At 44.0% G+C, this 11,395-nt stretch overlaps 1 protein-coding gene across 1 annotated transcript in view; it reads right to left on the bottom strand.

The window, feature by feature from the left end:
- Window positions 1-2,741, bottom strand: part of TNFRSF8 (TNF receptor superfamily member 8) — a 67,199-nt gene extending 64,458 nt beyond the window's left edge. Inside the window, exon 1 of the mRNA XM_043997239.1 lies at window positions 2,636-2,741. Within this exon, the coding sequence (XP_043853174.1) occupies window positions 2,636-2,698 (63 nt within the window). The 5' untranslated portion in view covers window positions 2,699-2,741. The remainder of the gene's footprint in view (window positions 1-2,635) is intronic.
- Window positions 2,742-11,395: the final 8,654 nt, after the last annotated feature.

Genomic DNA, 11,395 nt, shown 5'->3' on the forward strand with positions numbered 1-11,395 from the left:
TCTAAATGTGTCTCTCTGTAACTTCTCCTATTACCCCCAATGGATTTGCCCTCTAGGGTCAAACCAAGTAAGTCTAACTGTCCTTCCACGTGACAGTCTTGTAAGCACAGGCAAACAGCTACCATATTATATCCTTCTCCAGTCTAACCATCCCAGTTCCTTCAACCAGTCTTCACTGGTCATGGACTTGAGGCTCTTCACCAGCTGGATTACCCTTCTCCAGACACTCTCCAGTTTATCAAGGTCCCTCCTAAACTGTGCCAGAACTGAGCATAACACCCAAGATGCTGCCTGACTTGGGTGGAGTCCATGTGTCCCAATTCCTGGAAGCTACGCCTTTCTAAATGTAACCCAAGATTATAATCACTTTGGGGAGGGGCACTATCACTTTGACCCACTCCCTAAAGACTGTAAATTACTTGAGAGCAAGGACCATTATTTTTTCACCCTCATTTTGTGTTTCCACATGCCTTATAGGGAAATTTTGCTAAAATCAACCTACGGTTCTTGGTTGTGGGGATTCACAGAACTGGGGGAAGTCAGCCCCTGTGCAGGCCATAACATGAGGTAACAGTTCAGCAAACCCTAAGTCTGTATGCCTATGATTTCTTGCTCACATCCTAGCTCAGAACTAGGTGGTAGAGGGGTGGGGGCAGGGGTGCTGTTAAAAGCCCTAAAGGGTGATGAGATAGACTAAGCAATTACTGGAAAGCAGAGGGTCCCAGCTCTGGAAAAGCTCAGGACCATGTGATTTTGTCAGCTGGGTTCATACCTGGTTGCCCTTAGACTTTATCTTTAGAGTTACCCAGGACCCTTCTTCACCTTTGCCTCCCACCCCACCTACTCCTCCTCTATTCAAGAGCTACCCCCTCAACTCTCTGGGACTCCTACTTAGAGATCTAGGATTGTCCTGCAAGATTAAGGAATGAAGCAAGTGGAGGGAAAGGGGGAGATCAGGGATAAAATCCCTGGCCCCTAAGACAAGGGTGAAATCAAAAGTCTCTCTGAAAAACAATCCTGAGAACTGCTCTACTTGGAAAGAATGACCTGTGAGGTCATCTAGTCCAACCCTGGAAGGTAACTGTTAATTAGACTATTAGACTTGGGTTCAAATGCTGCATGTGTGACCTTGGATGAGCCATTTAATCTGTCCAGGTCTCAGTTTCTTCACCTGAAAAATTAGATGACCTGTAAGGTCCTTTGGTCCTAAGCCATGAAACCGAGGCTCTGAATCCCCATCTCATACTAACACACGTGTTCACACATATACGATTGACACATGATCCTTGGGCATCCTTTACAGGAATAAGAACTTCTCTTGGCCACGTGTCTCTCTCCTACTACAAAGTGATGGGGATTAGGGGTGGAGGCAGGGTTCAAGCCAAAGGCTCAGAAGATTGTGGGTACTTTGTAGTTTAAAGGGAAAAAATTGGGGCAGCTAGGTGGTGCAGTGGATAGGACACCAGCCCTGGATTCAGGAGGACTTGAGTTCAAATCCGACTTCAGACACTTGACACTTACTGGCTGTGTGACCCTGGGCAAGTCACTTAACCCCAAATGCCTCACACACACGCACAGACAAAAGGGAAAATATTTTAGTAGGCAGGATGGTCTGGCTATTTTAATCAGAAATCCAGGGAGGAAATAGAAGCCCAGAGATACTATGTAAATTGCCCAAGGTCACATAGTTACACTAATACATAAGGCAGAGATTTGAACTCAGCTTTCAACCACAAGTAATTCTTTAAGATTTGCCATAGGTCTTTACAACAGTCCTGTCAGGAAGGCAAGTGCCAAGTAATATACAGAAAAGGGTAAGATATGACTTGACCAAGGCTAAAAAGATGATAGATTCAGAGTTGGGAGGTTATTTGATCCAACCACCCCTCCCCCATTTTTCAGATGAGGAAATCGAGGACTAGAGAGAGATTAAGGAACTTGTGCAAGGTCACACCAGTCATAAATGGGAAAGGCAAGATTCGAATGCTGGTCTTGTGAATTCAGGTTTAAGACCCTTTACATTGAACTATGCTAAGAGGTCGAGCCAGAATTCAGGGCTGGCCACGAACACGGAGGGATTAATTGATCTGGTCAAAGCGTCCCTAAGTAGCAGAGTCAGAAATCGAACTCGGGTCCTGAGTCTCTTTTCACTAAATCCACTCTTCTCAGCAGCCCTGTGAGGAAGGCAGACAGGGATTATTAACCCCATTTTAGGGATCAGGAAATTGAGAGTGAGACATATGGAACTGGAGTCCAGAGTGCTGTGGCCACTGAGCATAGACCAATAATCCTGAACACCCAGGGCTAATGTCGGGCAGCTCCTGCTCTCCACTCCCGAGGCGTCTTCCCTATCCAGGGTCCTCCACTCTCTAATACCTTTGCTTCAAGGGGTGGGAGAAAATTAAGATATTGTGGGATACCCAGATTCACGCACACGTTCGGGCAAGTTCCTGCAACAGGATTCAAACCCTGGTCTCCCGACTCCCTGTTGAACACGCTTTCCACCACACCTCGTTGTCTCTGTCCACAGCAGCATTACAGAGCCAGAGTGGCCGGGGAAGGAAGCTTGGCCCAGTCCCAGCCCATCCCGTCCTGTCTGTCCCAGGTCCCCCAGGGAGAACCAGCCACGACTTACCGTCGGGAAGGCCCCGACCGCTCCAAGGAAAAGCAGCCCCAGCGCAGTGCGCTGGGTAGCCATGGTGTGCAGGGCTGGAGCGCCACCGGACAAGAGGAGAAGAAAGGAGTTGGGGCGGCCGAACTCTCCCTCCCTGGACTCCCCGACGGCTTGACGCGTCCTCGGGCGAGCCCGCGGGGAGCCCTCTCAGCCCCCAGCCCAGGGGCCCGGAGCTGATGGACAGACAAGCTGGCAAGAGAGCCAGCTGGCTCACACGCGCAGCCCAAGTCCAGGTGTTGTGCGCGCTGCAGCCCCCAGCACGCTCTGCTCTGCTCTGCTCCGCTCCGCCCCGCCCCTTCCAGGGCACCCGTCTGCGGTTCATGCACGCTACTCCTTTCCTGCTGGCCAGCCGAGCCCCAGCACCGACCTCAGTTCGGAGCCAGGCAGCCGCCAAGCGGGAAACCTTAGCCGCGGGACGTGCAAACCAAGGCACGGTTTCCCGGCACTGCGTGGGGCCCAGCGCTGGGCTGTTCAGTAACTTCGAAAGCGCCCTCCCCTAGGTTGGGCGAGAGTTGTCTCCTCCCCTCCCTTCTCCCCCAACCACCACCCCCCTCCCCCCAGCCTTCGCACCTTTGGGACCAAAAAAAGATCGGGGAAGGATAAGATACCATCGGGTTTCCAGGAATTGGGAGACTTGGAGAGAAGCAAGAGAGAGACACTACGTGAAGGAGTCATTCAGTTCATCATTTCACCCCTAATTCTGAGTGACGCGAGCCTCAGGGCTGCTTTCAGTCTGATTAAGAGGATCACAGCTTCGTGGCGTTAGCGCTGGAAACGAGGTGCCCTGGTCTTATTAATAATCACGTTATTACTATGGTGGACTGCTGTCTGTTGGGAAGATAAAAGCGCCCATCCAACCCCACCTCTTTTTACTCAGGCATAAATACTCAGTTTCTGTACGTTTTGTTTCTGTAAAGGATCTTTGAGACAATCAAGTCCAATTCCCTCACTTTACAGATGTGGAAACTAGAGCCAACGGAACTGCCCTGGATTCAAATCCTGTCCATGGCACTTACCATCTTTGTAACCTTGGACAAGCCATCTCAACTTGGCAGTCATCTAAATAATGAAAGGGTTTAGACTAGTTCGTTGGCCTCTGAGGTCCACAGTTACCCTAAAGTCTATGATACCTTGGCATTAAGTTGCAGAATCCACACCCAAATTCACGTCCTCTGACTGTAGAATAGCGGGGACTGATCTTTCTCTTTCCTTGTATTCCTTAGCACAGTGCGGAGCACCCTGGCAGTCTGTTCTATTCAGAACACCGAAAGCTGCTTTTCCAGGTTTACGCTGAGCTAGCCGCATTGTCTAACCACGTCTCTCTAGGACAGGAGGTCTGCCTAGGGGTTAGAATGCCAAACCAGACAAAGGAAGTGGTCCACACATTGCCATTACAAGCAGGAGGACAGTAGCAGGCTGGGGGATCTCAGTGAAGCCCAGATGATCCTGCCAGGCAGGGTCTGAAGAAGAGAGCAAAATCCTTGCTGTCTCAACAGTCCCTGAGCTCTATTCCTCAAGACACACTGAGAATGGCTAAGAAATACAAGACCAGTAATGTGACAGCTTTTCATCAATAACATTAAGGTGGTATACAAGAGTGAGCTATTACTAGCAACAGTTTATATTTTATATAGGCTTCCCCCATGCCAGTCCTATAAAGGTAAGTTATTATAGGCATTGGGATCCCTGTTTTACAGGTGAAGAAACTGAGGCTCAGAGAGGAGAAACAACCTTTATATTCACATAGATAGCAAGTGACAGAGTATAGATTTAAATTTGGGACTCCTGGCTCCTTAGGGAGAGAATTTTGCAGTAGAAACACCTTGGTGTAGAGTCAGAGAACACTGTTCAATTCTTGGCTCTGCCATTTACTACATGACCTTGGGCCAGTCATTTAAGTCCCAAGTCCCTGGGCCTCAGTCTCTTCATCTGAAAAATGAGGAGAGATGACCAAATGACTTATAAGTTCCGTCCAGCTCTAAACCTATAGTCCCATGACTCAAAGTCTGGAAAGTCAACATAGTTTAGTCAAGTAGATAACAAGAAAAGTCTGGGTTCAAGTTCTATCTCCTAGCTGTGTGACCAGAGGAAAGTCATTTAACCTCTCTGAGTCTTAGTTTCTTCATCTGCAAAATGGAAATAATATTTACTATAGCTACCTACTTAACATGGTTGTTGTGAGACTATACTATCAAACCTACCAAAATGACTTGGACAACATAGGACTTTTTTCAAAACCTGCCTCTAAAATTCATTAGATTTATGAGATTGTATGAGTCTCTCTTTTTTGTTTATTTGTTTGTTTGTTTGTTTTTTAAGTGAGGCAATTGGGGTTAAGTGACTTGCCCAGGGTCACACAGCTAGTAAGTGTTAAGTGTCTGAGGCTGAATTTGTTTGTTTGTTTGTTTGTTTTTAGTAAGGCAGTTGGGGTTAAGTGACTTGCCCAGGGTCACACAGCTAGTAAGTGTTAAGTGTCTGAGACCAGATCTGAACTCAGGTGCTCCTGACTCCAGGGCCGGTGCTCTATCCACTGCGCCATCTAGCTGCCCTGTATGAGTCTCTTAATGCCCTTGGATCTCAATTTTGAAAATAAGGGAGTTGTACTAGATGGTCCATTCCAGGTCTAAATCTATGTTCTCAGGAAAGTACTATGTGAATTTCAGCTAGTAATAGTAGTAGTGATGGTGATAAGGGTGGTGGTAATGCTGATGGTGGCAGTGGTGGTAGTAGTAGTGGTGATAGTGGTAAAAGTAGAGATGGGGGTAGTAAAGGAGGTAAAGGTAGTCATGGTGGTGATGGTGGTGATGGTGATAATAGTGGTGAAGGTGGTAAAGGTGTTGATGGTAATGATGGTGGTGGGGGTGGTACTTAGTCATCTGGAGGTCTGGGGTTGAATGTGACAAAATATTTCAGGATCAATCAAACAGCATCTACCTCCAGTTATGTGCTAATTACTTGGGGTAAGCAATAATTTTGTGACAACAGTAGTCAAACATGTGTACTTCTATTGACATTAGACGGATTCGGGTGAAACTGGATTGAGTCGTTACCTCGTATTAAATTGTTTCTGTGCTAAACACATATGTTTCATTGTTCTCTTTTGTTGTTTGCTCTCTGGTTTTTAAGAATGGACATTACTCTAAGGGAATGTAGCTCTAAAAGAGAGCACTTCAATAAGTGCTAGAGGTATTGAGATTGTTGCTGTTATCTTCTGTTCTCTGGTATGGACTATTTTTTTGTGGGGCAATGAGGGTGAAGTGACTTGCCCAGGGTCACACAGCTAGTAAGTGTCAAGTGTCTGAGGCCAGAATTGAACTCAGGTCCTCCTGAATCTAGGGCTAGTGCTTTATCCACTTTGCCACCTAACTGCCCCATATCTTCCATTCTCAAAGAGGACCAATGACATTAGAAGATGATGTAATGGCTTATAAGTGAATTGGATTTAAGTGAGGCAGAGTTGTACAAAGTCCAGCCTTACTCTCTCTTCCAGAGTCATCAGAGCCCAGTGGCAAGATATAGTTCAGGATGACTGGAGATGGTCCAGGATGCAGTGGGAGACCTTGGCCTTTTTAAGCTAAGCCCTTTCCCAGGTCTCAATTTGTCTGAGGCAACACCCATTCAGTAATTAAAGGCTAGATGAGGCAAAATATGGCCTAGTTTGTCTTCATAAAAGAATCCGTTTGGGAGGGGAAAGATCATCAGAGTTTCTGACCAGAACAGAAACAATTGCTATTTACACTCACTCTGAGCCATCAATACCCAATGACCAACCAAGGTTTGGGTTGGGGCTTATTATTGACCAATCAGTGAAAGCCAGGATGATTTGGTTTAAGGCATAGCCCAGTAGCTCCATTTGAATCCCAATGAGCTTTCCAAAGCCGAGTTTTCCAGAGCTCTAGTTCAAGAAATCATAAATGAAAACAAGAGACAAATAGCTAATTGTCCCAGTTTTTTGTGAGAAAAATGATAGAATAAGTAGGGAAGAAAAAAGTCTAGCTTCCAAGCCCCAAGATACCTTGCAATAAGTGATCAAAAGATATATTCCTTTGGACAAAGCACCCACATATAAGAGTATGACTCTTCATATGGACATATGAAGAGGGGGGAAGGAGAGAAAGGGAAGGAGGAAGAGAAAGAGGAAATAGCATTGACCCATTGGAACTGGGCAGTTGAGTCCCCAGGGGAACAGCAATTACTGCTCACAGTTTCACAGATTGTTGTTCATCCTTCGTTCTCAAAGAGGGCCAGTGACGTCAGGAGATTCACTTGCAAGTGAATTGAATTTAAGTGAGGCAGAATTATGCAAAGTCATCAGCCTCACTCTCTCCTCTAGAGTAATTTTTACTGATAAAATTCCTGTTTTCATTTAAGGCTATACAAAAACCATTTTCATGTGAGCCAATAAAATCTGGCCATCTTTATTAGACTATAAAACATTCACCTAAATTGTTTTGGAGATTATTTTTTTTTACTTCTAGTAGGTGCAAAAGTCTTTTCTTTAGTGATGGAATAATCAACTTTGATAAATATGCTGTTATGCAGAAAAGTAGAGTTGTTCTGGAATTACGAAAATTCCCAATGGAGATGAAATACTGCCACCTTTCACCATGGTGAAAGGTTAAGAAATTTATTAAATACTTCAATGGTTGGGCAACTAGGTGATGAAGTGGATAAAGCACCACCCTGGATTCAGGAGGACCTGAGTTCAAATCTGTCCTCAGAAACTTGGCACTTAACTAGCTGTGTGACCCTGGGCAAGTCACTTAACCCTCATTGTCCCACATAAATAAACAAACAAATAAATAAATAGATGAATAGATAAATAAATAGATAGATAAATGAGTAAATAAACAAATAACAAATGAACAAATAAATGAATGAATGAACAAATGAATGAGTGAATATAAATAAATGAATAAATAGATAAATAAATGAATGAATAAGTAAATGCTTCAGTGGTATTGATATTACCAAATTACTTCAGTGGAATTTGATATTACCAAAGCTAGACTTGGAAAAATGAATACTCATCAAAAGTACATATAACATCCAATGCAATGTGTGGTTTCATGAGGAAGAATTACAGAATATATGTCAAATTTTTGTGAACTCAATTCCAAATCAAGTAAAACAAGTAATTAAAGCAAGAAGTGAATATATTTCATATTAAAAATTTTATTAAATGTAAAAAGTTGTAAAATTTACTGCATAAGTTACTAAATGTATTTTAAGAGAGTGGGAGGACATGGAGTAGAGAGTTCATGGCAAATGGAGAAAAAAAGTGAGCTGGATGAGTTTCAGTTGGAGAAATAAGATTAGTCTATCAAGGGACCCCTGCATATCTTCTCATTTTTTTTTTTTTTTTGGTGAGGCAATTGGGGTTAAGTGATTTGCCCAGGATCACACAGCTAGTAAGTGTTAAATGTCTGAGGCCGGATTTGAACTCAGGTCCTTCTGAATCCAGGGCTGGTGCTCTATCCACTGTGCCACCTAGCCGACCCTTTTAAGGTTTGGGTTTTCTGTTGGGTTTTTTTGGTTGGGGGGCGGGGATGAGGGTTAAGTGACTAGAGGTATTGAGATTGTTGTTGTTATCTTCCATTCTCTGGTAGGGACTATTTTTTTGTGGGGCAATGAGGGTTAAGTGACTTGCCCAGGGTCACACAGCTAGTAAGTGTCAAGTGTCTGAGGCCAGAATTGAACTCAGGTCCTCCTGAATCCAGGGCCAGTGCTTTATCCACTGTGCCACCTAGCTGTCCCCTCATATTTCAATAATCTCAAAAGAGAGTGGATAACCTTCCATGCAATGAAAACCAAATGGATGTACAATTGAATGCATGCTCCCCACAAGAGACATTCAATGAGATAAGCAGTTCATCAAATTCATGAATCAGTTCGATTCAATTCAATTCCACAAGTATTTACATGCCCAGTATGTGTCAAACATCATGATAAGGAAACAAAAAAAGGCAAAATATTCCTTACCCTAAGATGATTCTAGATTAGTGGTATGTAAGAATCATAGAAACCACAGAATTTGAGAGCTGAAAGGGACTTCACCCATCATCTAGTCCAATCCATACATGAAAGGGATTCCCACCATAACGTCCTCTTAAGACTAATATTTTCCAGGTGACTCTGGATGACTGCACAGCATGGAACACCTTGATCTCAAGATTTTGAGCACTTAAAAGACAGTGGAGAGAAGCATGGCAGAAGTTCCCCAGAGCAGCATTGTTACCCAAAAAGACCTGTGCATAAGAGGTGATGTTAAAGAAGGTATCAAGGAAATGAGAGATCTGAAAAGCAGTAGAGTGCCATGTCACAATCAATTAACCAATCGATCAGTCAACAAGCATTTATTAAGTGTTTACTAGGTGCTAGATGCACAGGTACAAATAAAATGATATAATCCTTGCCCTCGAAAGGTTACATTCTATCATGGAATCTTGTACATTTATAAGTATACAAATAATGAATTTAAAAGGATTTACATAAAAAAATAAATTGGGGGCAGCTAGGTGGCCTAGTAGATAAAGTACTGGCCCTGGATTCAGGAAGACCTGAGTTCGAATCTGGCCTCAGTCACTTGACATTAGCTGTGTGACCTTGGCCAAGTCACAACCCTCATTGCCGCACAAAAAGGGGGGGGGGCGGCAAAAAATAAATAAATACATTTTAAAAAAAGAAAAAGTATTTACATGTTATATGACAAGGTGGAAGGAGCTAGGTGGCACAGTGAATAGGCACTCTGGGCTTGGAATCAGGAAGACTTGAGTTTAAATCTGGCCTCAGATACTACATGCATGACCCTTTGGCAGTCATTTAACCTTCGTTTGCCTCAGTTTCCTCAGCTGTAAAATGGGGATGACAATGTTATCTACCTCCCAGGGTTGTTGTGAGCATCAAATTAGATAGATTTGTAAAGCCCTCAGCACAATGCCTGGCACATAGTAAGTGCTATATAAATGTGAGCTGTTACTGTTTTGTTGGGGAGAGACCATGTACATAAGTGTTCAGTTCAGTCATTTTTTAGCCATATCTGACTCTTCATGACCCCATTTGGATTTTCTTGGCAAAGGTACTAGAGTGCTTTGCCATTTCCTTCTCCAGCTCATTTTGTAGATGAGAAAACTGAGGCAAACATGGTGAAGTGACTTGCCCAGGGTCTCATAGCTAGTAAGTGCCTGAGGCTGGATTTGAACTCAGGAAGATGAGTCTTCCTGACTCCAGACTCGGTTCTTTGTGTACTATGGTACCACCTGGCATGTACATAACTATAGACTAAATAATAGGTTAATTTTTTTGAGGGGAAAATCCTAACAGTTGGGGATCAGGCTTCATGTAGAAGGTGGCACCTGAAACCAGGCATGATGGCACATATCTGTAGTCCCTGCAGCTGGGGAGACTGAGGATGGTAAATGGCTTGAGTTGCTGTAGGAAAAATATAGTCCATAGATGTCTGGGCTAAGTTCAGTCCCAATGGTGACACCCCACCCCAGAAGTGGAGGGGAAGCACCAGGTTGCCTAAAGAGCAGTAGACAGGCTTAGGTCAGAGATGAAACAAAAAGTTCAAAGCTTCCAGGTGATTCTGGATGGCTGTATATCATAGAAAACCTTGACCTCAAGATTTGGGGGCCCCAAAGGGCAGTAGGACATAAGCCATCCCATTATGAAACTAATCCTTTCTGTTCCCACTGACACTTTTGGCATCAGGGCGAAAAATTTTATGTTCCCTTTCAAAAGCTACCCCTGAATTCCCCACTTCTCCTCCTCCAGACTCATTATTTTCTTATTTTGCAATAACTTCAGCCCTCTCCTTCTATGCACAATTTCCCTCCTTTCCCAGAAATAATCCACACCAAATTCCTTGTCCTGGCTCCTTTAAAAGACTCCTCTGGCCCCTGTCCCATTGTTCTTCTCACCCTAACACCACACCAGTATCTTCAGCTTCCACAAAAATCTCCTCCTCCCACTCCTAACCACAGAAATTCCATAGGATTGCCTTAGGGAAAGTGTCCTAACTCACTCATTCTGGTTCTCAGTTTCCTCATCAGTAGGACCAGATGATCCCCAAGGCTCCTTCTACCACTATATTCTATGGATTCTACGAGCTCTTTCCCACCTGGAGATCTTGAAACCTCCAAGGCTCTTTCAATGACACATTAGTCACTCTTTCTGATCCCCCAATCCCTTCCCTGGACTACTTAGTTTCTCCCACCCCACCCCCAAATTATTTATATCAAAGTTAAGAATCCACCCACTAAAATATGATTGATCCAAAAACTAAGGAAAATAGTTGTTTCCAAGGTCTTAGCACAGCCTCTTTGTGCAAAAGAAACACTCCAATTCCATGCTTCTCTTACCAAGTCACCTAAGGTGGAGAGAGAGGGTGCTTTAGCAAGTGGGGACATTTTATTATTGGGAGGATGGGTAAGGTCATCTTTCTGCTGTTTGACCCCTTCCCAAGCTCACTTTAATATTGTGAGAATTATGAAACAGTTTTTTGGGGACAGCTAGGTTAAGCAGTGGATAAAGCACTGGCCCTGGATTCAGGAGGACCTGAGTTCAAATCCGGCCTTAACACTTAACACTTACTAGCTATGTGACCCTGGGCAAGTCACTTAACTCATTGCCCTGAAAAAAAAAAAAGGAAAAAGAAATAGCCAAGATAGTGGAGGAAAGGCAGTAAACACTCAGACTTTCTGACACAATTACTCCAAA

The sequence above is a fragment of the Dromiciops gliroides genome, chromosome 3, assembly GCF_019393635.1.
Source record: "Dromiciops gliroides isolate mDroGli1 chromosome 3, mDroGli1.pri, whole genome shotgun sequence".
In the NCBI taxonomy this organism is placed as follows: domain Eukaryota; kingdom Metazoa; phylum Chordata; class Mammalia; order Microbiotheria; family Microbiotheriidae; genus Dromiciops; species Dromiciops gliroides.